General features: G+C 44.7%; 2 protein-coding genes across 2 annotated transcripts; one reads left to right on the top strand and one right to left on the bottom strand.

The window, feature by feature from the left end:
• Positions 1-1,848: 1,848 nt before the first annotated feature.
• Positions 1,849-12,203, top strand: TRMT61B (tRNA methyltransferase 61B). Its single transcript, XM_075267235.1, has 7 exons — positions 1,849-2,699; positions 4,272-4,374; positions 5,228-5,418; positions 5,504-5,595; positions 7,964-8,190; positions 9,095-9,178; positions 11,805-12,203. Exons 1-7 carry the CDS (start codon positions 1,914-1,916, stop codon positions 11,867-11,869), a joined length of 1,548 nt encoding a protein of 515 aa, XP_075123336.1. The 5' UTR covers positions 1,849-1,913; the 3' UTR covers positions 11,870-12,203.
• Positions 12,030-20,511, bottom strand: SPDYA (speedy/RINGO cell cycle regulator family member A). Its single transcript, XM_075269491.1, has 6 exons — positions 20,307-20,511; positions 19,080-19,138; positions 17,273-17,358; positions 14,766-14,937; positions 12,609-12,897; positions 12,030-12,112 (listed from the first exon to the last, which is right to left on the bottom strand). The coding sequence occupies exons 1-6, from the start codon at positions 20,509-20,511 to the stop codon at positions 12,030-12,032; spliced, it is 894 nt and encodes a 297-aa protein (XP_075125592.1).
• Between the last annotated feature and the right edge of the window lie 4,106 nt (positions 20,512-24,617).

Consider the following 24,617-nt stretch of genomic DNA (forward strand, 5'->3'; position numbering starts at 1 on the left):
AGTCATTTTTCACACTGTTGACCTATCTGCAGGCCTAAAATATACAATGGACAGAGTCAGGAGCAGAAAACTGTTGCCAGCATAGTGGTGGTGCTTGAATACTGACGTGTGAATAAGACCCCACCTGTCGGGTCCACTGTGGGATGTCTGTCCTGGAAACTGCCCATGGCAAAAATCCGCAGATAATGGCATGTTATAAATGCAGATTTCAGCCATGATTCCTGGGCCCAGTTTACAACCTTTGCATTAAACTGTAGACAAATCTGCAACAACAAGGCCCAAGTCACATCAGCATTTGGGCCATTCTGTTCTACTGTCCGTATGAAAAATGAGGAGAAAACTAGAGATGAGCGAGTACTGTTCGGATCAGCCGATCCGAAAAGCACGCTCGCATAGAAATGAATGGACGTAGCCGGCACGCGGGGGGTTAAGCAGCCGGCCGCCGTCAAAGCGGAAGTACCAGGTGCATCCATTCATTTCTATGGAGCGTGCTGTTCGTATCGGCTGATCCGAACAGTACTCGCTCATCTCTAGAGAAAACTCCTTCAAGCAGCACTTTTCTCTCCACAAGAAGAGCAGACACCACACAAACTCCATTATAGTCTATGGGGTCCCCGGGTTTCCTTAGGTAACCGCTTTTTTTAGGCGGATTAGGTTTCCATTCAGTGGGTCCCCAAACAGACTCCCAAACAGACTCCCAAACGCAGATTGGAACTGTGCCTAACTGAAATGTGGTGTGCACGAAACCGGTAGTGGAAGAAATGTAGCGCTGTGGGTTTGCCTTGGTAGGGTGTAGACGGGATCTCTTTACATCCCATGCTCTACACCGCTACGTTACAGTGGGGTAGCCATTGGTGATGTCACAGAAGCTGATCCTCTGCCAGTACCTGACATGTGGCTTTGGTCTAAAGAGAGGGGGGCTGAGGGGTAGAGGTTACGGCTGAGGGGTAGAGGTTACGGCTGAGGGGTAGAGGTTACGGCTTGTGCAGAGCAACCAAAATGGTGGAAGGTCTGCAACCCATGTCCTATGAGGAGCGGCTAAAAGAACTGGGATTGTTTAGTTTGCAGAAGAGAAGGCTGAGGGGAGATTTAATAGCAGTCTACAAATATCTGAAAGGTAGTCACAGTGCAGAGGGATCTCCCCTATTCTCATTAGCACAAGGAAGTACAAGAAGCAATGGGATGAAACTAAAGGGAAAGAGATACAGATTAGACATTAGGAAAAACTTTCTGACAGTGAGGGGAGTGAGAGAGTGGAATAGGCTGCCACGGGAGGTGGTGGGCGCTCCATCAATGGAAATCTTCAAGCGGAATCTGGATAAACATATAGCTGGGATGATTTAGGAAAACCTGCACTCGCAGGGGGTTGGACCCGATGGCCCTTGAGGTCCCTTCCAACTCTACCATAAAAGTAAAAAAGTAGAATATCTCCGCATATTACATCTTGTCATTTTTAGCTATAAGATTAATATAAGAGGTCGGGTAACAATTTCATGTCAAGGTTTCGGCTATACAGATTCCATCCACAGAACCCTGAGCCATTAGTGACTTACTAATAGGTAAGAATATATTTTAATGGTGACATCTATAACAAGGAATTTTTTCCTTCCATATTTTGCTCTTACAGGGAACCTGCCCTAGAATAATGCTGACAGATCCTTACTGCTGTACAATGACCCCAGAGTGACATGACAGTGTATTCTATCTCCTCCTGTGTCTATCTGCAGCATGTACTACTGGCTACACATCCCTGCAGCAGCGCCTCCTGTCAGCGCCTGGCGCAGCACATGGCACATTGGCAGGAAGGACTGACTGCTCACCCACGTGTGTCCTCCAGCTTCCTGCTTGTCGCCGGGTGATGACGTGCTGATCACTGCTCTTAGGGTTTGGGGGAGATATCCTGCACCCCCGGGATGTCTGCCCTATGTACAGGGAGAAGGCTGTGCTCTGCAGCGCTGCGGTATCGGTCGCCCCCTGCTGGCCGTGCGAGACATCTGCTGACGCGGAGAATCCCGGGGCAGTTGCAACAATGTATCAGTGGCTATTCTGATGGACAGGAAGGTCATGGAGGCGGGGGGCAACCTGAAGCCCCCCAGTTTACTAGCCCTCTGGGTATAAGGACATGGAGAAGGAGGTCCCTGTCTCCTCTGGACAGAGTGAGTGGCATTGTTCCTCCAGAGTTTATCTCACAGGAGATCAGAGATCTGCAAAATTCAGAACCCCCATCATCTTCCCAAGACCACCCGGAGCAACTCAGACCCCCTGAGCCCCCATCATCCTCTCAAAACCTCCCACCTCAGCTCAGACCCCCTGGACTTCATGGCAGCCCTGAGCAGCTTCCTTACCCCAAATCCTCACCATCCCTCCAAGAGTACAATGCCCCCCCTGACCTATACAGCCCCACAAAATCTCCAGCCCCCCATGACTATGCCCTACAGGCCACCCCTTTCCAGCCCGGTGATCTGCTCATAGCGGAGTACAAGAGAAGATATTACTCCATGTTCAGGAAGATGTTTATCCTTAAAGACTCCGGCAAACTGGTCAGTAACTGGGGGGCCATCAACAACAAGGACCTGCTGGGCAGACTGCCTGGGGAGAAGATCAGGACCTCCACTGGGCACCAGATTTTACTGAGAAGACCCTCGCTGGACGAGTATGTCATGTACATGAAGAGGGGGCCGACCATCTCCTATCCAAAGGTTTGCACCTGACTCATTATTCTTTGGGGGAAGGATGGGTGATTACAGTAGCAAGTATATTTTTTTTGCAGATCCGGACCAGAACATGTGTCAGTACATTGGCTGGGTTTCCTGGTCTGCAGCTATTCAGGAGATAGGACTGATGTTCGGTGTCCCTCCCTTCCTGCGACGATACTGTATATAGTACAGACAGTACAGCCGCGAGAAGGCGAGGAGTCCCGGCATCTTACAGTCCCGGCATCTTACAGTCCTAGCATCTTACAGTCCCGGCATCTTACAGTCCTAGCATCTTACAGTCCCGGCATCTTACAGTCCTAGCATCTAACAGTTCCGGCATCTTAGAGTCCTGGCATCTTAGAGTCCTGGCATCTTAGAGTCCCGGCATCTTAGAGTCCCGGCATCTTACAGTCCCGGCATCTTACAGTCCCGGCATCTTACAGTCCCGGCATCTTACAGTCCCGGCATCTTACAGTCCCGGCATCTTACAGTCCCGGCATCTTACAGTTCCGGCATCTTACAGTCCTAGCATCTTAGACTCCTGGCATCTTACAGTCCCGGCATCTTACAGTCCTAGCATCTTAGAGTCCCGGAATCTTACAGTCCTAGCATCTTACAGTTCCGGCATCTTACAGTCCTAGCATCTTAGAGTCCCGGAATCTTGCAGTCCTAGCATCTTACAGTCCTGGCATCTTACAGTCCCGGCATCTTACAGTCCCGGCATCTTACAGTCCTAGCATCTAACAGTTCCGGCATCTTAGAGTCCTAGCATCTTAGAGTCCTGGCATCTTAGAGTCCTGGCATCTTACAGTCCCGGCATCTTACAGTCCTGGCATCTTATAGTCCCGGTATCTTACAGTCCCAGCATCTTACAGTCCTAGCATCTTACAGTCCCGGCATTTTACAGTCCTAGCATCTTACAGTTCCGGCATCTTACAGTCCTAGCATCTTAGAGTCCTGGCATCTTAGAGTCCTGGCATCTTACAGTCCCGGCATCTTACAGTCCTAGCATCTTAGAGTCCCGGAATCTTACAGTCCTAGCATCTTACAGTTCCGGCATCTTACAGTCCTAGCATCTTAGAGTCCCGGAATCTTGCAGTCCTAGCATCTTACAGTCCCGGCATCTTACAGTCCCTGCATCTTACAGTCCCGGCATCTTACAGTCCCGGCATCTTACAGTCCCGGCATCTTACAGTCCCGGCATCTTACAGTCCCGGCATCTTACAGTCCCGGCATCTTACAGTCCTGGCACTTACAGTTCCGGCATCTTACAGTCCTAGCATCTTAGAGTCCCGGAATCTTACAGTCCTAGCATCTTACAATCTCGGCATCTTACAGTCCTGGCATCTTACAGTCCCAGCATCTTACAGTCCCATCTCCTGAGTAGGTTTGGACCAGGAAATTTGGCCCATCTATGAACAGGATGTAACACTGCAGATTGCCCTGTGTGTATGGGGTCTTCTATTTCCCAATCCTTTTTAAGCCACTTTGGCTCAAAAATGCTGAAACAAAAACACCCAGCTTTTCCCCTCTGTGTGACCTGAGGCTTACGCTGACATGTCCTCTCACTTCCAGGACATTTCCTCCATGCTGACGATGATGGACGTGAACCCCGGAGATGTGATACTAGAAGCGGGATCAGGCTCGGGCGCTCTGAGTCTCTTCTTGTCCCGTGCTGGTAGGTATGTCATTACATTTGTTCAGTTCTGATGTGAAGGAGAGCGCGCCATTTGTCGCTATGGTGAAGATAGCTCACCATGATCCTTACATGTGAGTCCAAGTCATGGCGGAGTACATGGAGCTCAATACGCCACGGATGCTGGCTGTGTGTTATACAGCGGATATATAACTACAAGGGCTCGGACTGGAGATAACTCTGATCCCACTTGGTTTACCCTTTAGATGCCGCAGTCAATAACGCAGCACCTGCGCGGTTTGCCAGAAGGGTTGGGCTTCCTCCCCCGTGTCTGTAGGATACATTGTTGATTGGTCAGAGGCCGACCATTGAGACTCTCACAATCCTTTAAAGGGGGAGGGGGTGGTTTGTTAATGAAACCACATTGGATGCAGACACATCCCCACTCCATTAATTTCAATTGAGGGCGCTGGAGATAGCTGAAGTATCCTATTTGTGGCGTAACATCTTGGTCATAAACAAGGAATAAAAGTCATTACTATTAAAATATCACATTATTTATCATGTCGTAGAAAAAGGCCATTAAAAATTATACAAAAAAATGGAATCAAAAGTGATTAAAAAGTCGCAAAATGGTACCAATACAAACTACAACTTGCCTGGCAAAAAACAAGCCCTCCATTGGACAAAGTGATGGTGACATAAACTAAACTTATTTTTTAAAAGGTAAAAACATTTGTCTAAATTTGGTTTTGTCGTAATCGAACAGGATAAAGTTTTTTTTTTAAATTCTATTAAAAGTTGCCTTAAAAAAAATACAACTTCTCCTGCCCAAAAAAAGAAGATTGTGCAGGTTGTCATATTTATTACTGTATACGTTGCCCTTCCTTTCCAGTGGGGCCGGACGGTTGCGTCCACAGCATTGAGGTGCGTTCTGACCATCACCAAATATCAAAGATGAATTTCTTAAATTGGAAGAAAGCGTGGGAATTGCGGAGCGGACGAATCTGGCCGGATAACGTGAATTTTATCCACAAGGATGTCCAGGACGCCATGTCTGACCTCAAGTCTGTAGGGTTTGATGCAGTGAGTGACAATAGGACATGGGGTCACCTGTTGTGTGGGACAGTTTTGGGTCACGGTCGGTTATTTTTGTCTCTGTGTTTTACAGGTGGCTTTGGATATGTTACACCCCCAAACTGCATTGCCAGCAGTCATTGAGAATCTAAAGTACGGGGCTGTATGTGCCGTATATATCACTAAGTAAGTGCAAATACGGAAGATTATTCTGCTCTATATACTGTTTGTCACTGTGTTGTGTGTCATGTGTTGTGTAGGTGTTTGGCTTATGTGTTACCTTGGTGTATGTAGCTCACCGTCATGTCTGCGTGTGCAAAAGTGGAGGGACCTGGGAATTTTAGCAGGTAGTAAACTTAACTGTAGTAGTCGGTGCCAGGCAAATAGGATCATGGCACCATATAGTTCTGCTACTTTACTAGACAAACCACACATGGAATATTGGGTGCACATGATGGACATAAAAGAGTCAAAGATGGCAGCCAAAGTAACCAATGGAGAGATGATCAAAACTAAGGTAATGTAGTTTGGGGCGATCTAATAAACATATGTAATTTTATCAGTGGTCGGTATAGAGATCTCTTCATACCCAGGGCTGTAGCAAGGGGGGGGGGCATTGTCTTGCTGTAGAAGGTTTCTATACCACCATACAAAGAGATTCTTTACTGTAAGGGTAAGTTCACATGGGGTTTTTTGGACTGGAACATGAGGCGGAGGCCACCTCAGGTCCAAAATGCGGGTAGCTGCGACTGGATCCCGGTGCACAGCACTGGCATCCAATCGCGCACTGCACTCCGGATTAGGCCCAAATGAATGGGTCTAGTCGGGAGGAGGGAATGTCTTCAGGCAGATTTTGAGAGGCAAATCCACCTGAAAGAATTATTATTATTATTATTATTGTTGTTTATTTATATAGCACCATTAATTCCATGGTGCTTTACATTTGGGGGTTACATACAATACACAGAATATACAGGTAGATATAATACTAGGGTAGAGACAGAAGGAGAGGGGGAGACTGTACAGATGGCAGTGCGGTGATAGTGTTATTGGAGGTTGTAGGCCTTCCTGAATAGGGGAGTCTTCAGGGCCTTCTTGAATCCTGTGATTGTGGGGATCAGTCTTATGTGTCTTGGTAAGGAGTTCCAGAGTATGGGGGATGCACGAGAGAAATCTTGGAGACGGTTGTGTGAGGAGCGGATGAGAGCAGAGCGGAGTAGGAGGTCATTGGAGGATCTGAGGTTACGTGTGGGCCGGTAGCGGGAGATGAGGTCAGAGATATATGGAGGGGACAGGGTGTGGATGGCTTTGTATATTAGCGTTAGTAGCTTGAACTCAATTCTCTGGGCTATAGGTAGCCAGTGGAGGGACTGGCAGAGGGGAGCAGCCGATGAAGATCGGGGGAGAGGTGAATTAAACGAGCAGCGCAGTTTAGGGTGGACTGGAGGGGGGCGAGGGTGTTTGCTGGGAGTCCATGGAGAAGGGTGTTGCAGTGGTCTAAGGGGGAGATTATGAGGGCCTGGACGAGCATCTTGGTAGTTTCCAGGGTGAGGAAGGAGCGGAGTCGATGGATGTTCTTGAGCTGGAGGCGACAGGAGGTGTTGAGGGTTTGAATATGTCGCTGAGAATGAGCATGTCGCTTCTTTTTCCAGGAAGCCGGAACAAACGGCTCCCGGAAAAAAGAACTTTTTGGTCAGGATTTTGAGGCAGAGATGGCCTCAAAATCCTGACCAAAATACCCTGTGTGAACTTACCCCGAGAGCAGTGAAACTAAGGAGCTCTCTGTAAGAGGAAATTGTAATGGGGAATTCTCTACAAGAACTGAAGGGATTGGATGTCCGGGGTGTAATAATATGACAGGTCATAGTTGTTAGTAGATATTTGCTATTGTGACATGGATGCCGGGATTTATTCTACTGCTAGATTGAGGAATATTGCAGTGTTGCAGGATAATGGGCTGATCTGGACGGACTTGTCTCTTTTTGTAGCCTTACCAACTATGTTACTATTGATATTTGGTTAGTACACTGCTCGGCATGCTTTGTCCTTCTGTTTTCTTACACTACAGTATTTAGTGTCCAAAGCTGTAATAATGGATGACATGCGGACTCATTCATTTCCTATGGCCCTATGTGCATGATCCTATTTTTTATGGATCGCGTGGGGCCTATGGGACCAAGCTGCAATATATGGATAAGGTCCTATACCTGTGTATTCAGAGGATGGGGTCTGTTCCATAGACCCAAACACAACTACACTTTGCTACTGATGAGGGATTGATAAACTGTCACGGTTGTATTGGTTACATTATTTCCAGTCAGGTTGTTGTATTGCAATAAAGACGGCCTAGGTGGTAACCACAACATGGTGCCTGTGAATGGGGGGGGGGGGGCCTCCGGTATTACTGAGGTCAGGTATTATACTTCTAGCTTACAGCTATACCATATATATATATATATATATATATATATATATATATACCTCCTGAATTGCTGTGACGTTACTGTCACGTGCTTCGTGTATATAACGTACCAAACATCTTTACCTTGTACAGTATCACACAGGTGATCGATCTTCTTGAGGGCATACGTTCCTGTGACCTTCCTCTAATATGTGAGAAGGTTATGGAGGTCGGTGTTACAGACTGGCTGGTGGCCCCTTCCCTACGTAAAGATGGCACAGTCTCCAAGAGGGTGGAACCCCGGTGGAATGGCTCTTCTGAAACCCAAACTCAAGAACAAGCAGATGACAATGATGATGACGACCAGAGTCAGACGGACGGTAAGATGATATAAGCTTGTATAAAGCTGCCCACACACTAGATATTTTGGATGCCTGATTTAGACATTATTAGTAATTTTGTGATGTGAACAAACGTAACAAATGCTGACCAGGTAGATACAGTCTACATAGGAGATACTCCCCCTGCTGGTTAGTATTTGTCTGTGCCCAGAAGGAGGGCGGCTTGGGATTAGAATTCACATGACTGAGTCTCGGCCCTTTTGTGTGCTGGATCTTCTGGCCTGAACAGTTTGTGGGGCGATGGAATACTAGTTATCTATGATGCTAATCCCTACCAAATAGGGACTCCTGGCATCACAGACAACTATAATGCCGTATGAAAGGAATGCTATCCGGGTTTATCTATGGGTCCGTATACGTGACCATGAATGACACGGTCCCATGGGCCACAAAATATGTAACAAGTCCTATTCCTGTCCCATTTTGCGGTCCTGCTTATTCGGCTCCTATTCATTGAATGAAAGGGGCGGCACATGACTGACATTTGTGTGTCACCCACACGCCGCCCTTGCTGTTCCTCATTCACGGACACTGGTTAGCACATGGTCGTGTGCAACCGGCTTAAGATTAGGTCATGAGTATCAGTCTGCCCCACACCCGGCACCCCTACAGATCAGCTGTTCTGCATAGCACTAGGATGCTGGGTGTTTGACCCCCACCAATCTGCTATTTCTGACCCACTCTTATCATAGGTCATGTATATTTTAGGATATGCAAGCAGGGATAAATGTTATGTCTTATTTATTTATCTGCATCACATCATTCATACTAAGCAATGTGTTCTCCTCTTCCCCACGGCCTACAAAGATTATTGGCATCCCCTTCACATTTTCTTTGGTGCTATGTATTTATACAAGACACTGACCTGGTATTTCTCTCTTAGATGATGATTTTGTGACGGGGTCTCAGCCTTTTGGGCAGGTGCCTTATATTGCACGGCCGATGCCTTGGCAGATAGGTCACACAGGTAAATATGGTTGTCTCTCCTATTGTTCCGTTCTGCACTTGTATGGGATTCTTTATGCTGAATTTGAACCTGATTTAACCATAATCCAGAACATTTCTGTAGATACTTAACCTGAAGCGCTGTATATTGTGCATTAGCCTGAGTATTAGAGATCCACAGGGGGGGGGCGGGGGGGATGCAGCAGGATTGTAATGATTACTAGATGGCAGAATCCTTTTTCTGTTATTGTTGCAATGGAAGATTTTAAGGCAGGGACAGAAATCACTACCAGGGCTGTGGAGTCCGAGTATAGGCCAATTTTAGATGGAGTTGGTTAAAAAAGTTACTGACTCCGGCTTCATTATAAAATGATTAATCATTCTATAATTGGTATTGTATAATGAATTAGATGCCGATCTTATTACATATTCATTTTGATAGGAATCAATCACTGTCTGATCTGCTCCTGTCTGACCCTGGCTGTCAGCCATTTATGAAGGAGTTGGAGCAGGAGTCAGAGTCTGTGGTTTGGTCTCCTGACTCCACAGCCCTGACAACTTGTGTATAACCCCTGGTTCACATTAGCGTTTGTATTCCATCCGGAAGGAGTCCGCATGGAGACCCCCTGAATGGAATAAAAGCGCAATTGCAAGCGCTGTGTTGTAAAAGCACACAGACCCCATAGACTATAATGGGGTCCATGTGCTTGCCGCAAACTTCTCGCACAAATCATGTCCGCATGATTGTATGGACTTGCTCATTCTTCAGGTGGATTGTGCCTCGCGGATCCGCCTGAAGACACTTCCAACTAGGCCCATTCATTTGAGCCTCATCCAGATCGCACTGCACTGCACCGGCATCCAGTCGCAGCTGCTCCGTATTTTGGACTGGAACCTGAGGCAGCCTCTGCGTCACATTCTGATCCAAAATACTTTGTCTGAACTCAGCCTAACACTGAGGGCCAGAAGTGCTGTAGGATTAGGATATCTCTACCATCAGGTGACTGACGGACGTTCACATTGTTGTAAAATTACTCATTAACTCACGGTCAGCATTTCAGGCTGAGAAACTATCTCCAGTGCTGAGAACGTGGACATTGTACTGTATATAGTACTGTATATAGTATGTCTCTATGTGATATTTTATCCACTGTCAGCATAAACTGATGTCTTTTAGATCAGGGCCTATTTAGGGTATGTTTACATAGAATAGATTTTGCTGCAGAAAGTTACTTGGAGAAATACATGTGCTGGTCTCCCAAACAGCGCTATTCAGAGGAATACAACTGAGTTTCCGTTGCAGAAATTTCTGTGACAACATCTGGCAAGTGTGAATAGTGCATTAGGTTATATTCTGACAAGACTGAAGCAGTGCTTATTTTCTGCAGCATGAAAAAATACACTAAGGACAGGGCCACACGGGCCAGAGCCACCACGCTAAAGTGCTGCGGGAACAACCGTGGTGTGAACGCATTGCGGTTCTTCCCACAGCGCGTTGAACAGAAAGTTCACAGTGTTTTCCTCTGCAGACTTTCTGTTAGATATAATTGACATGCTGCGTTTTTCAAAACTGCAACGGTTTTGGAAATCGCAGCGTGTCCGCGCTGCGATTTTTTTTTCCGCAAAGTGGGCATGGGATTTGCATGAATCCCATCCGCTCCGGCCTGTGGGGCCCCGGCCTAAATGGTTTCTCTTCTTGTTGCAGTTTTTGCTATGGTAATGCTTTAGGGTGAAATCTGCAATAAGAATACACGGTATAACTTTGTAGGCTGTAGACAAAAAATCCAGTGCACAGGTAATTTTCCACTGAGGTTTTCTTTTCTGCAGCCTGCAAATTATATCTTATTGTCTTTGTTGGTACTGTAATACTCTGCAGCATTTCTGCAATATGTGATTGTACCCTGAGGGTAAAAAGACACGGTCCCAAAATGCCGCAGATTTCATGAAGCAGCTGTGTGGTTTTTTGGGGGTTTTTTTGTTGTCTATTTCATTTAGGAAATGCTGCAGATTTGCATAGCAAAATCCACAACATAAATTGACTTGCTGCAGATTCTAAATCTTTACCACCAGGTCTGTTTTTTTCAGCAACATTTGGATGAGATAATCCAAAAGGCTACCAAAAATGGACACTGGATCAGCTAGAAACGGCACTGTCTTGTGACTAAGCCCTCGTTCACATCAGCATTTGGATTCCGTCCGGTGAGTCCGCATGGGGAACGGAATACCAAATGCAAGTGCAGTAAAAGTACACAGACCCATAGACTATAATGAGGTCCGTGTACTTGACGCCAGATCTCCGCAGGGATCATACGAACAGGAAAGTAGTTCACAATCTACTTTCCTGTCCGCGTGATTCATGCGGGCAGCGCGCGGCAAGCACATGGACCCCATTATAGTCTATGGGGTCCGTGTGCTTTCTCTGCACAGCACTTTCAGTTGCATTCGGTATTCCGTTCTGGGGTCCCCATGCGGACTCTACTGGACAGAATACCGAACGCAGATGTGAACCAAGCATAAGGCTAAACAGTTTCTTAATATAGCTTGCTAAAAAATTGAAAATACAGAAAATACAATTTTTTTCATAACAGGAATGTGACATGGGCTGGTTATAAAATTGTCATTTCTGAAATGTTTATTTTGCTTTCCAGCTTTTCTTGTACAGCTGAGGAAAATCAAAGCAGCAGAACATACAGAAGCGGAGGACAGCAGCTGATACTGAGGGCACTGTAGCATATAATACCTTTATATTTATAGAATATTACACCTGCTGATTTGCTGAATGTAAACTATTGTTTTCTAGAATGTTCATCTTCCTGTAATTAAAGCGTTGTACATATCTGAGGCACCTGCTGCCACATACAGATGTGGAGAGATCACTCCTCGTTATTTGGGAACCACTCCATGGATTTGTCTGGCAGCGGGATACATCGCCTCGTCCTGCCGTGTGCTTGGTAACCTGTAGGGGTAGACAATAGTTTTACATTTGGGTGAAAACTGTGCAATGGTTTATTTTATTATTCACAAATACATTATGGAAAACCTAGAAGTAACTGGGGAAAAAAAACAAGCGTAAAGGACATGTGCTCATGGGTCTTTATTTGTTTCATGTTTGGTCTCCGCCCTGGGACCAGGGCAGCTGCACAGCAGTGTATTACACAATGATCTTTACATGTGCAGCAAGAGGTTAAATGTGTTCTGAAATGTTTGCCTAAATTTCTGCGCTGTTCCTATTGTCTGTACCAAAAAACAAGTTTTCAAAGTGTATCCGGCAAGAAGGCCCTTTATGTTTCTCATTTTTGTAAATCCATTTGTGAGCTTCCAAACCATGTAAGTAGATCAAACAGATATATTATGTTATATTTTCCTTTTCCTGAATTAGCTCAGAACAAAATGTCCAGGTTTTAGTAAATATCCAAATAATTAAATGTAGAAAATTCTTTACAGAAACAAACCATGTCTGTAGCGATGAGAATCGTTCAGCCTCTTGTCCTGAGGTGAGTCCGGAGTATTGTGCGTCCTCTCACTCGCTGATAATGTGGTATCAGATGAAGAAGGTGAAGAGTCAGATAGGCCCACACCTAAGAGCTGTCCTTTCTTACCACAGATGAAACAGTCTGGTGGCGTGGCACAAGGTCCACGGGGGATGCTGAATTCATCACTGCTGTAGGCTCTCAATGCACCGCTATGATGTTCAGATCGTTCACGCTGCCATATGTAGTGTGTAGGTGCGATTGCCATAACCTGCAAATAAATACTGTTTATTCTACTACTGAGACTACTATACTAAGGCTGAATCCTAGGCTCTACTTTACAACTGCAGGTTCCAGCCCAACCATTTTTCTAATGACCTGAATAGACAGCCTTGTATGGATATATAATGCTGTAGATTGGTGTAGATTTCAACTTATCCGATCATACCCAGAACTGCACCCATTCTGCTGGTGGAGAATAATCCAGGATTTAATGCAGTGTATGTACACAGTGACTGCACCAGCAGAATAGTGAGCGCAGCTCTGGAGTATAATACAGGATGTAACTCAGGATCAGTATAGGATAAGTAATGTATGTACACAGTGACTGCACCAGCAGAATAGTGAGCACAGCTCTGGAGTATAATACAGGATGTAACTCAGGATCAGTATAGGATAAGTAATGTATGTACACAGTGACTGCACCAGCAGAATAGTGAGCACAGCTCTGGAGTATAATACAGGATGTAACTCAGGATCAGTACAGGATAAGTAATGTAATGTATGTACACAGTGACTGTACCAGCAGAATAGTGAGCGCAGCTCTGGAGTATAATACAGGATGTACCGTATTTTTCGGACCATAAGACGCACTAAGGTTTTAGAGGAGGAAAATAGGAAAAAAAAATTTGAAGCAAAAAATTTGTAAAATATTTAATAACAGAACATATTATTTCACCAATGTAAACAGAACTCAACAGCAGCATTAACAACCATTAGGGTCTGGGCGCGAGTCTCTGGCGTCCTGTGATCCGCTGCTCCTTTACACAGCTCCAGTGCCAGCCAGCATCGGGCCAGCAGTTCAGCATGTCCTGATGCTGGTGCTGAACAGCTCTGCTGGCCCGATAACGGAATAGTACCAATTTTTCCTCTGGTACAGCAGTCACCATACGAGAAAAATATTTTCATAAGTTTGTAGATCGGGGGTTTTCGGACACAGGGATTCCTAATGTGTTTGTGTTTCACAGTAATGTTTTTGTATGTATTCTAGGGATATGGGGGTGATTTGAATTTTTTTTTATATATATTTTTTTTCATAGCTATAATTTTTTTTTTTTTTTTTTTAATATTTTATTTTCACCCACCTAGGGGGTTTGAACCTGCAATCATTTGATTGCAAGTCCCATAGACTGCAATACAACTGTATTGCAGTCTATGGGAGAGGCTCACTATATGACCGTACTATGAAGGCCCTTCCTGCAGAGCGTTTGCCATAGCTAACAGGTCTCCGCTGTACATGAGACCCGATAGCTATGGCAATCTCTCTGTGAGAGATAATGTCCCACAGAGAGCTAAAAAAGTGCCCATGATACCTGTACTAAGATGTCGGGTCTAAAAGATGGCCGGCGCTCCTGCAGAGCGGTTACCATAGCTAGCGTGGATAAGTAATGTAGTGTATGTACATAGTGACTGCACCAGCAGAATAGTGAGCGCAGCTCTGGAGTATAATACAGGATGTAACTCAGGATCAGTACAGGATAAGTAATGTAATGTATGTACACAGTGACTGCACCAGCAGAATAGTGAGCGCAGCTCTGGAGTATAATACAGGATGTAACTCAGGATCAGTACAGGATAAGTAATGTAACTCAGATATCGCTCTAGATGCATTCCACTGTAAAACTGGACGGCACACTCGGTCATGTGCATGGGGAATTCCACATTTAAAAAGTGACTGAAGTTGTTATTTCTAAATGTAAAATTGTGTTCAGTCCAAAAAAGAAAATTAACTTTTTTTACAGTCTCTAAAAAATATAGGCAATGAATATACTTTTTTTTTTTTTTTTGCCTTGTGTGAAATATTGCATAGTTATGGTGTGACCACAGCTATATAGGACGTATTGTAGAATAGTAACTCACCTCATCACAACAGCGTCTGCTCACTGCTGCCCTGTGGTTTACTCTAGACCATAAGTCATCTCTTGATGTCAGAAAACCTGTAAAGTGTTTCCGCCAATTCCTTCCTAAAGCCCATGGAAAGATTTCATACTTGGCTTCTTCGTAATCCTCTTCCATTGTATTTGCTAGATATCTGTAAAGTAAACTTGGGCTTTACATATTTCTGGCAATAAGAAACTCAGACACAATTTCCAAGAAACATAAAGCCAAATTGTAAAATAAATCAGATATCTCAATATTATAGATCTATGACAAATGGCAAACTCAGCTCTGCTTTGTAAATACAGTCATGGCGGTAAGTAGTACTTCATTTTCTGGAAAAATTTTAGGGGTGCCAACACTTATGGCCATGACTGTATGTATAAAAGGAAAGATTATACCTTATGTTATATGTCAGGTTATGTCAATTGGCCTTAAACTAAGAAACCTACAATGCAGCTAGCTCAGATATTAGACCTGTGGTCAGGGTAGGATTTGCTACTATAAAATAGTCTGTGTTATACAGCTGTCCTAATTTTATCCTTATCCCCTAACATACTAAGGGTTGGTTCACATCTATGTTTGGTAATCTGTTTGGAGAGTCTGCATGGGAACCCCCCCCCCTCTCCCCCCGAACGGAATACCAAATGCAACTGCAAGCGGTGTGCCAGTGAAAGCAAACAGACCCCATAGACTATAATGGGGCCCGTGTGCTTGCTGCCCGCACAAATTATGTGGACAGGAAAGTAGATTGTGAACTACTTTCCTGTCTGCATGTTCTGTGCGGAGATCTGGCGGCAAGCACACGGACCCCATTATAGTCTATGGGGTCCGTGTGCTTTTACTGCCCAGCGCTTACAATTGCATTTGATATTCTGTTCAGGGGTCCCCATGCGGAATCCCCCAGATGGAATACCAACGCAGATGTGAACCAACTCTAAAACTGCAAGTATATCTCTGTTAATCTGTGCTGCAGAAAATTATATAAAAATCTATCTTACTGAATGACATTTTCAACCTTATCACTAGACATTTTTCCTGGTTCATGACTGGTCACAGTTTTGGGGGGGTTTATGTTGTGCGCTTTTGAAAACTTTAACATTTTTTTGAACTTGGATTATTCAAATAATTTTTGTCTTTTCTAGTGATACATACAGCTTTAGTATTATATCATTTTTGCATCTTTTAATATCCAGAATTTTATTTAATATCTCCAATGCTACTAAAATATTTTATTTAAATAGTCTTCCCTCTCCATTGAGGACATTTTTTGTAAGTGGCACATCATTTTGTGTCCTCAGGGGTCAGGCTATAACCTGTGATGTGGGCATGGTAGTGGTATTCTTTCTTTCTTTTTTTTTTTTTGCCTATTTCCTGTGTGTGTGTGTGTGTATATACTGTGTGTATATATATATACACACACACATGCAAACAAGAAGAGTACAGGCTTCTAGTAAATACTGCGGATCAGATCTGGCTCCTCTAGTTCCTGCTGTTCCCAGCACCTGTTAATGACATGGCTGCGGAGCCGGGAGAAGGCTAATTGAACTCTGTGTATACAGTGATTGGGAAGGCAGGGATGGTAATACACTGCCCCTGCCTTCTCTCTCAGGAGTCCAGGTATGACTGACAGTCATCTTGTTTGGCTGCAAACTCTGCAAGGACATATGCAGAGTTAATTGCCGACCACCTGGATGTTTATAGACAGTATCTAATATTGACCTGAAATCTGTGTGTGTATAAAAAGGCAATGAAATCCCTCTCCCATTGTTTAAGTCCCTTGTCACAGTTGCTATTGACCATGGTACTAGAGGGATTCCTGTCCTCCTGGCCCTTGCTGCAGCTCTCTCTACGGCTCCCTAAATGTAAAGCACAATATGTTAAAACAGCAGCCTGAGCCGAACATTTACAGCACAGACTGAATAGGGGTTAAAGCAGCTGTTGGCTTAAAAAAACTGACAAGTTCCTAGTACTTGTGAGTACCAATTACAGCGCCGCATGCTTTGTACAGCCGCCGGCAGCTGCATATAGGTACAAGCTTGGCGGGAAGTCAGTACATGTAGAACTACAGCAGTGATAACATGATTATAAACTACAAGTAACTAAACCAACAGCGAGAAAAAGATCAGGTAATTGCTGAAGCGAGTGAACCCCAAAAAACTTTGTGAGACTTGCTCCTGTTTTATCATGATGAGATCTGATCCTGGTTTTGACAGTAGTATCCACACAGAGCTGTGACAGGCATGTCTGATAAAGGTCTTAGGCCTCAATCATGCATGACAAGTAAGATCCAGGAATCACAACTGACAGCAAATTCTCATCACTTTCTATTGTATTGTTTACATATGTAGTGCACTGTCTGTGTCCATCAATCTGTCACTAAAAATCAGTAGCTCTCATCCTAGGACGGATGAGAGCAATGGACATTCACAGGGTAGTGTGAAAATCTCCTAATGCTAAAATGAACAGGGTGTATCAGATTTACTCACAAAGCAACAAAGAAATTGTCCCTGGTGTATTCGTTCATATGGAATCCAGCTCTCTTGAAATACACAAAGGTCATCGCTAAAAGATACTGCAGAAATAAATGAAAACAGGAATGAAATATCCTCTGACAACAAATCTATAACACTAATCTATAGTGATTGTAAGAAATTCTTCTGAACCCTCACAGTTATATGTCACTTCATTTTCACTTATGATTACTGGAAATTTTCATCACAGTTTTGATCATTTTTCCTAAAACCAGTCTTAAAAATGTCTCCTGATTTATCCAGTGACCAAATATTTCTATTTCGGGAGTTCTCCCCATTACAGACTTTGAAGGTGCTCCAAGCTGTCTGATATATCGCCAAGATCAGGCCACAGCTCTTCCCTGACAGGTGAATGGGGCTGTGCTGCAATTTTTGCTATTTTGTTGCAGGATGTTTTGCTGAACATTTTTGTACAAGACCCTAGTACTAGCTATAACAAAAAAAAAAACAATAGGGAATCTGAGTTTTATGTGCAGCAGCTTCATATGACAATACAACCACATTTCTAAGGGTAAGTTCGCACAGAGTTTCTTGGATCAGAACCTGAGGCGGAGGCCGCCTCAATTTCTGATCCAAAAGCCGGGTCACCGCAACTGAAAGCCGGTGCACTGCAACGGCATTCAGCTACATGCTCCGCTATGGATTAGCCCCAATGAATGGGCCTACTCTGGAGGAGGGTGTGTCTTCAGTCTGAATCGCGAGGCAACTCGGCCTGAAGAATGAACAGCTCCTGAGCAGCTCCCATTGATTTCAATGGGAGCCGTCTTTTTGGTCAGGGTTTTGTGGGGATTACGGCCCTGACCAAAAAACCCCGTGTGAACTTACCCTAAGTAGTATACACCTGGAGATACAGCCATTGGAATTCAGCATCCCCCACTGGCATATACTACATCTGTACATATTGTATTGAGTACAGGTACAGTATATAGGACATATACTCCCTGGCAACGCTTTATTAGAGCATTGCTAAGGTAGTATAAAACCGTTGTAGAACGCAGCTAAAAAACGCAGAAAAATAAATCCCGTGAAAATGCATCGTGTTATTTCCCCGAAGCATTTTCATTGTATTTTTGAGGTGTTTACTCTGTTTTTTCTTCTTTTATTAAATCTCTAGTGAGAACGTAACACAGGTAAAATTGACAGCTTTTCTGCAGCGTTTTTCCCGCAATGTGTGAACAGGATTAGCGTGTACAAGCCTTCGCCTAAAGGCCATGTCTTATTTTTGGCTGTTATCACAAATTCCTCCATACACTCAAATGTATGAGGGATCCATGAAAACTGGTGGCCCTTGGGTTCAAGACAGCCAAGAAAAATTGTCATTTTCACCGCTGTTTTGCACCTTCGTTGTCTGAATTTAGCCTTAGGTAGAGGCCATATGTTGCGGAAAAGCTGCATTGTTTTTTTTTGTTTGTTTTTTTCCTACTGAAAAACTGATTTTTTTTGTTTAAGTCAAAACCAAAAGTTGCTTCAAAACAGTCGGAAATATAAAGGAAGTGTGTGTTCTCTTATTCTTCAACTAAACCCACTCCTGGCTTTGGCTGAAATATCTAAAAACGAAAAAAAAAACCCACAGTTTTTCAGTTATGGCCCATGAAGCAGCTGATCCACAGGTGTGCCTGGTGTTGAACCTCCACAGATCTCTAATTGATTACCTATTTGTTCAATTATAAAGTCCCAGAATCCCCCTGTAATTCATGCTGTTCCCATTCTTTCACACGAGGAATATTCGGCACTTCTAGTAACACTACAGCCAGTATTTTACCTTGTCTGCTATTTTGCAACAACAATCCATCCACAAGAAATCTTGAATTAAATCATCATCTGGAATAAAAATTTTCAAAAATAATTTTAAATGAAGGTGAAGATTTATTAAGGGCTTAGATTAAGGGGCATTCCCATTTTAGGGTTAGAGAATAATTAGCAGATGGGTGGGGGTCCAACCAGTGATCAGGAGGACAGTTTTGTCCCCATTCTGAATAGAGTGGTTGTTGGGGCAACGCTCGCACCGCTGCATTTATTTCGGCGGGGGAGCTATGTTTCGACCAGTTTGAAATAAATGGAGCAGAGTGTGGGATTTCCCTGACCAGAGCGCCATTAGAGAACAAGAGATAAAACCCACCATTCTCTTGATTGGTGGGGGTCTGAGTAGTCAGCCCCCCAAAGATCCGCAGTTTGTAGAATTTTCATCATGTTCATGAAATCCTTGTAGAAATCCAGCAAACACAGGGGTTAATGCAGATCTGTTCCATTTTTAGATGGAGATGCCTGAGGCTGAGTTCACACGGGGTATTTTGGTCAGAATTTTGAGGCCATATCCGCCTCAAAATCCTGCCAAAAAGACGGCTTTGTTCCAGCTCCCGGAAAAAAGAACGCACATGCTCATTCTTCAGGCAGAGTTGCCTCGCGAATCCGCCTGAAGACACTCCCTCCTCCCGACTAGGCCCATTCATTTGTGCCTAATCCGGAGCGGAGTGCGCGACTGGATGCTGGTGCACTGCATCGGCATCCAGTCGCAGCTACCCGTATATTGGACCGGAACCTGAGGCGTCCTCCGCCTCAGGTTCCGGACCAAAAAAACCTGTGTGAACCCAGCCTAAGGTTTAGACAAGGGGGCGAGGTTAGCCATCTTTGTGTCCTATTGCAAACAGGACAGAGGGGGGAGGCTCCTGCTGCAGCCAGTTGTCTTAAAGCCAGACACAGGAATGAAAAGGACATGGCTGAGCTTCTGAGAAACACAGGGGAGATTTATTTTTTATACATTTTTCTGCTTTAATGGCAATATGAGACAGAAGAAGATCAAAGGAAAGAAGAACAATCTTCTGTTTAGTATTCTGGATCAGGGCAATGGACTTGCGTAGCAGTGTGACACTAGCCTGAGATACTAAAAACTGCAAAACGGAGACACAAAGTAACTTCTATAGAATAAGCTTTAGTTACATGTCATATAAAGAAGGTAACATGATATGCAGAATATAGTTATGTGACCTACCAAATAACCTAAAGAAAGCCGCCATCTCCTGCCGCTGGATGATCAGACACGGTCCCTTTAGACGTTTTAGTGCTTGCTTGTCACATATACTTCCTTTATAAAGTGGACGCTTTTGCCTAAATTTACTTTCTTGCAGAGACCTGGAGTCAGATTTCATGTGAATGGTGACGGTCTTGGGTGTCTGATAAACCTGATTGTGCCTCATGCTATAAGAGTCAGACATGAGTAAAGCTCATATTATTATACGGACGCCGATGAGCTGAATACATAGGCAAAGAGGACCTTTCATGGTTCGGGGCACAGGCAGTTCTATATACTGAATTCTGAATTCTGCTGAATTCAGCGCACTGTCGGCTTTCCCGATCTGTGCCCCAGGTAAAGAGCTATCAGTCCCGGTACCGTAGCTCTTTACAGTCAGAAGGGCGTTCCTGACAGTCAGTCAGGTACGTCCTTCTTCACAGCAGCACCTACCGCACTATAGAGTGTGAGCGGGGAGGAACGCCCCCTCCCCTCCTGATAATACTCGTCTATGGATGAGCACTGTGAGCAGAGGGAGGGGGCGTTCCTCCCTGCACACACAGCACAACGCGATAGGCGCTGCTGGGAAGAAGGACGTACCTGACTGACTGTCAGGAACGCCCTTCTGACTGTAAAGAGTTACGGTACCGCCACCGCTAGCTCTTTACCCGGGGCACAGATCGGGAAAGCCAGCAGTATATAGAACTGCCTGTGCCCCGAACCAGGAAAGGTCCAATTTAAAGCAGGAGCTGTCACAGCTTAGCTCCTGCTTTAACGCTGCGCTCCGGCATTTGTAGCCGCAATGTGATGACGTCACATCGCGCCTACAACTATGTTTATGAGAGAGAGAGCGATGGAAGGTGAGTGTTTGTTTGTGTTAAACATTAAGGTGGAACATAATGTAGGGGGCCCATGAAACTGGGGGCAGATTAAGGGGGGGGGGGGAAACGGCATGACACTGGGGCAAATGAAGGGGGGGAGAAAGGCATGACACTGGAGCAGAGACGGGGAAAAGGAAAATGGGGGGATATGAAACTGGGGACAGAGATGGAGGGGGGGACATGAAACTAGGGGAAGATGAAGGGTGTATACGAAACTGGGGGAGAGATGAAGGGGGGACATATAATTTACAGGTGACTGTAGGAGGATTATACTGTGTGCGGGCACATAAAAAATGAATGAGAATGGGTGGAGTCAACATAAAAGTGGGCGGAGCTTAATTTGCCTCAGCGCGCGACACACATTTTGTCCCTCTTTCTGCTCTTCAAAAGTTGGGAGGTATGTGTATTGTGGTACTGTTTGGGTAGTATTATGTGGGAGCTGTGTTGTAGTACTATTTGGGCAATATTATGTGAATGATATATAATGGTCCTATATGGGCAGTATTATGTGGGGTTATATGTTGGAACTAGGTGGGTAGTATGTGGGCGCTGTATTGTGGTACTATTTAGGTAATATGTGGGCGCTGTATTGTAATACTATTTGGGCAATATTATGTGGGCACAGTATTGTACTATTTGGGCAGTATTATGTGGTTTTATATGGTGATACTAGGTGGGTAGTATAATGTGGGCACTGTATTGTGGTCCTATATGGACAGGATTATGTGGGCACTGTATTGTGGTCTTATATGGACAGTATTATGTGGGCACTGTATTGTAGTACTATATGGACAGTATTATGTGGGCACTGTATTATGGTCCTATATGGACAGTATTATGTTGGCACTGTATTGTGGTCTTATATGGACAGTATTATGTGGGCACTGTATTGTAGTACTATATGGACAGTATTATGTGGGCACTGTATTGTAGTACTATATGGACAGTATTATGTGGGCACTGTATTGTGGTCCTATATGGACAGTATTATGTGGGCACTGTATTGTGGTCCTATATGGACAGTATTATGCGGGCACTGTATTGTAGTCCTATATGGACAGTATTATGTGGGCACTGTATTGTGGTCCTATATGGAAACAATATAATGTGGCCACTGTATTGTGGTCCTATATGGACAGTATTATGTGGGCACTGTATTGTGGTCCTATATGGACAGTATTATGTGGGCACTGTATTGTGGTCCTATATGGACAGTATTATGTGGGCACTGTATTGTGGTCCTATATGGACAGTATTATGTGGGCACTGTATTGTGCTCCTATATGGACAGTATTATGTGGGCACTGTATTGTGCTCCTATATGGACAGTATTATGTGGGCACTGTATTGTGGTCCTATATGGAAACAATATAATGTGGCCACTGTATTGTGGTCCTATATGGCCAGTATTATGTGGACACTGTATTGTAGTCCTATATGGACAGTATTATGCGGGCACTGTATTGTAATACTATTTGGTTTTCATGTGGGCGCAGTATAGCAGTATGACGCTACTATTAGCCCTTGTAAGATATACATAAACTGTATGAAGACCCCCGAACACATCCCCAGACTGGATCTCCTCCTTCAACATTATCGTCCTCTTCTGCGTCACCTTCTGACCTCATTTTCCAAAATTCTTCCTCCGTTTTTTTTTTTTTTTTTGTCAGATGGTTTAGCATTTTTTGCCCCTGCTTCAGGGTGATAACCAGTATAACCCTCCTGAGATAACAACTACACAGCACCTGCCACCCAGCTTTTCCAGGCCCCTGAAAGGCAAATCTGACAAGTTCTGCAGCGATGCCAGTCATGACTTACTGGATAGCTAGGAAGATCTGCCATTCAGGTGTTTGGGAAAGCTGAATGTCATCCCCTGCAGTGTTGCAATAGCAGCCACATTGATTCTACACAGCTTAATCAGAAATGGATATAAGATGTCTGTGGTGCAATAAACCCCGTGTAAACCACGGCCATTCCTGATTGAAATCCCGATTATGTCGCGACATTAGCACTCCTATGGTGTGTGAAGGCAGTACATATAGAGAAGGTGTTTTACATCACTGTTATCTTGCGATAAAGTCTCTGACAACACGAACTCGCCACTGAAACTAGTCCGACAAACACAATGGCGCCAAAACAGCTAGGACTAGCAGCGGAGGTGAATTCACCAATCACATTCCGAGAATGGCATAGCAACCAATCAGCTGCCACTAAGCTCAGCCGCTGGCCAATCAGAGACGCCGGCTTCTCAGTCCGCGCTTCGGCTTCTGGAGATGAGCTACTGTGACGGAATGTGAGGAAAAGAGGCGGGAAAGTGACGGCACGGAGATCCTGTGAGGGCGCCATATTGTGTGACTGGAGTGAGGAGATGGTGTGGCTCTAATAGGGGTACAGCAACACTAGAAAAGGTTCATAAACCAGTCACAAGGGTTAAACATGTATTCATAGATTGTATGAAGATCTTAAGAAGATCTTCCATCTGTTGCTTTGTCCTGTTCGCCATCTTTTCTTATCACCAGCCACTAGCCAAGGTGATTTTGAGAGGAATACATGCAAGAAACCATATTTGTAGTCAGATCCTCTAAGTGTAACTATTTAGGAGTAAACTACAATATTTCGCAAAATACAAGGAACCAGTCACCATCTTCAAAAATCGTGACGCAGCGATAAGTCGTCACATGACATCTCGTTAGCAAATAGCGTATACGTATTTTGACCGTACTTTATATATGACGTTATTGCTGTACATTTCCATGGTTTCTTTGTCAGAAAGGCCATCAAAAATGGACAACCAAAGTGTTCACACCATGTTTCGAGCTTGGCATACACTATAGGAATGAATTAGAGCCCGTTCACATGGGCAAATAGGGGTCAGATTATGGTGCGTAATCCACGTCATAATCCGCCCCCTCACAATGGTGGTCTATGTAGACTGCCAGGCTACTGGCGCTCACGGAAAAAAGAATCGGCATGCCCTTTCTTGAGGCGGATTCCGCGGCTGATTCAGCCCCGGCGTCCACCCTCCGGAGTACGCCCATTCATTTGAGCCTACTCCGGAGGGGGAAGCCACGACCGTTGGAAGTCACGGCAGGCGCATTCTGGCCCGAGAGTGACGCGACTCCCCACGTCAATCTCGGTGCCAAAATCCGCCCATAGTCACTAACTGATGGCTGTTTTACACCAAAAAAGTGCCAAAACCAACGTGATGGAATCCCCCTTTACGTTACAACATCCATATTATGGATCCCCGATCCATAAGATGTCAGGCTGGGGGCAAGCGGAGAACGGTCGTAGCAGGTCAGTGAAAACACGCCAGCGACTAACCGTGCAGTAAAGTAGCAGCATTGGGGATGAGGTTTAGGCTATGCCCCTCAGCAAAAAGAAATGCAGTGAACATGCATTGAGTTTTTTT

This window comes from Leptodactylus fuscus, chromosome 3 (assembly GCF_031893055.1).
Source record: "Leptodactylus fuscus isolate aLepFus1 chromosome 3, aLepFus1.hap2, whole genome shotgun sequence".
Lineage (NCBI taxonomy): Eukaryota > Metazoa > Chordata > Amphibia > Anura > Leptodactylidae > Leptodactylus > Leptodactylus fuscus.

Bases quoted from the DNA above. Each gene is read 5' to 3' on its own strand.
- SPDYA (XM_075269491.1), bottom strand. From the start codon at position 20,511: ATGAGGCACAATCAGGTTTATCAGACACCCAAGACCGTCACCATTCAC. The intron at 17,359-19,079 runs GTAAAATACTGG...TTATTTCTGCAG, and splicing joins GTTGCAAAATAGCAGACAAG to TATCTTTTAGCGATGACCTT. The intron at 14,938-17,272 runs GTGAGTAAATCT...TTTACTTTACAG, and splicing joins GACAATTTCTTTGTTGCTTT to ATATCTAGCAAATACAATGG.
- TRMT61B (XM_075267235.1), top strand. From the start codon at position 1,914: ATGTCTGCCCTATGTACAGGGAGAAGGCTGTGCTCTGCAGCGCTGCGG. The intron at 5,596-7,963 runs GTAAGTGCAAAT...TACCTTGTACAG, and splicing joins TGTGCCGTATATATCACTAA to TATCACACAGGTGATCGATC. The intron at 8,191-9,094 runs GTAAGATGATAT...TTTCTCTCTTAG, and splicing joins CGACCAGAGTCAGACGGACG to ATGATGATTTTGTGACGGGG.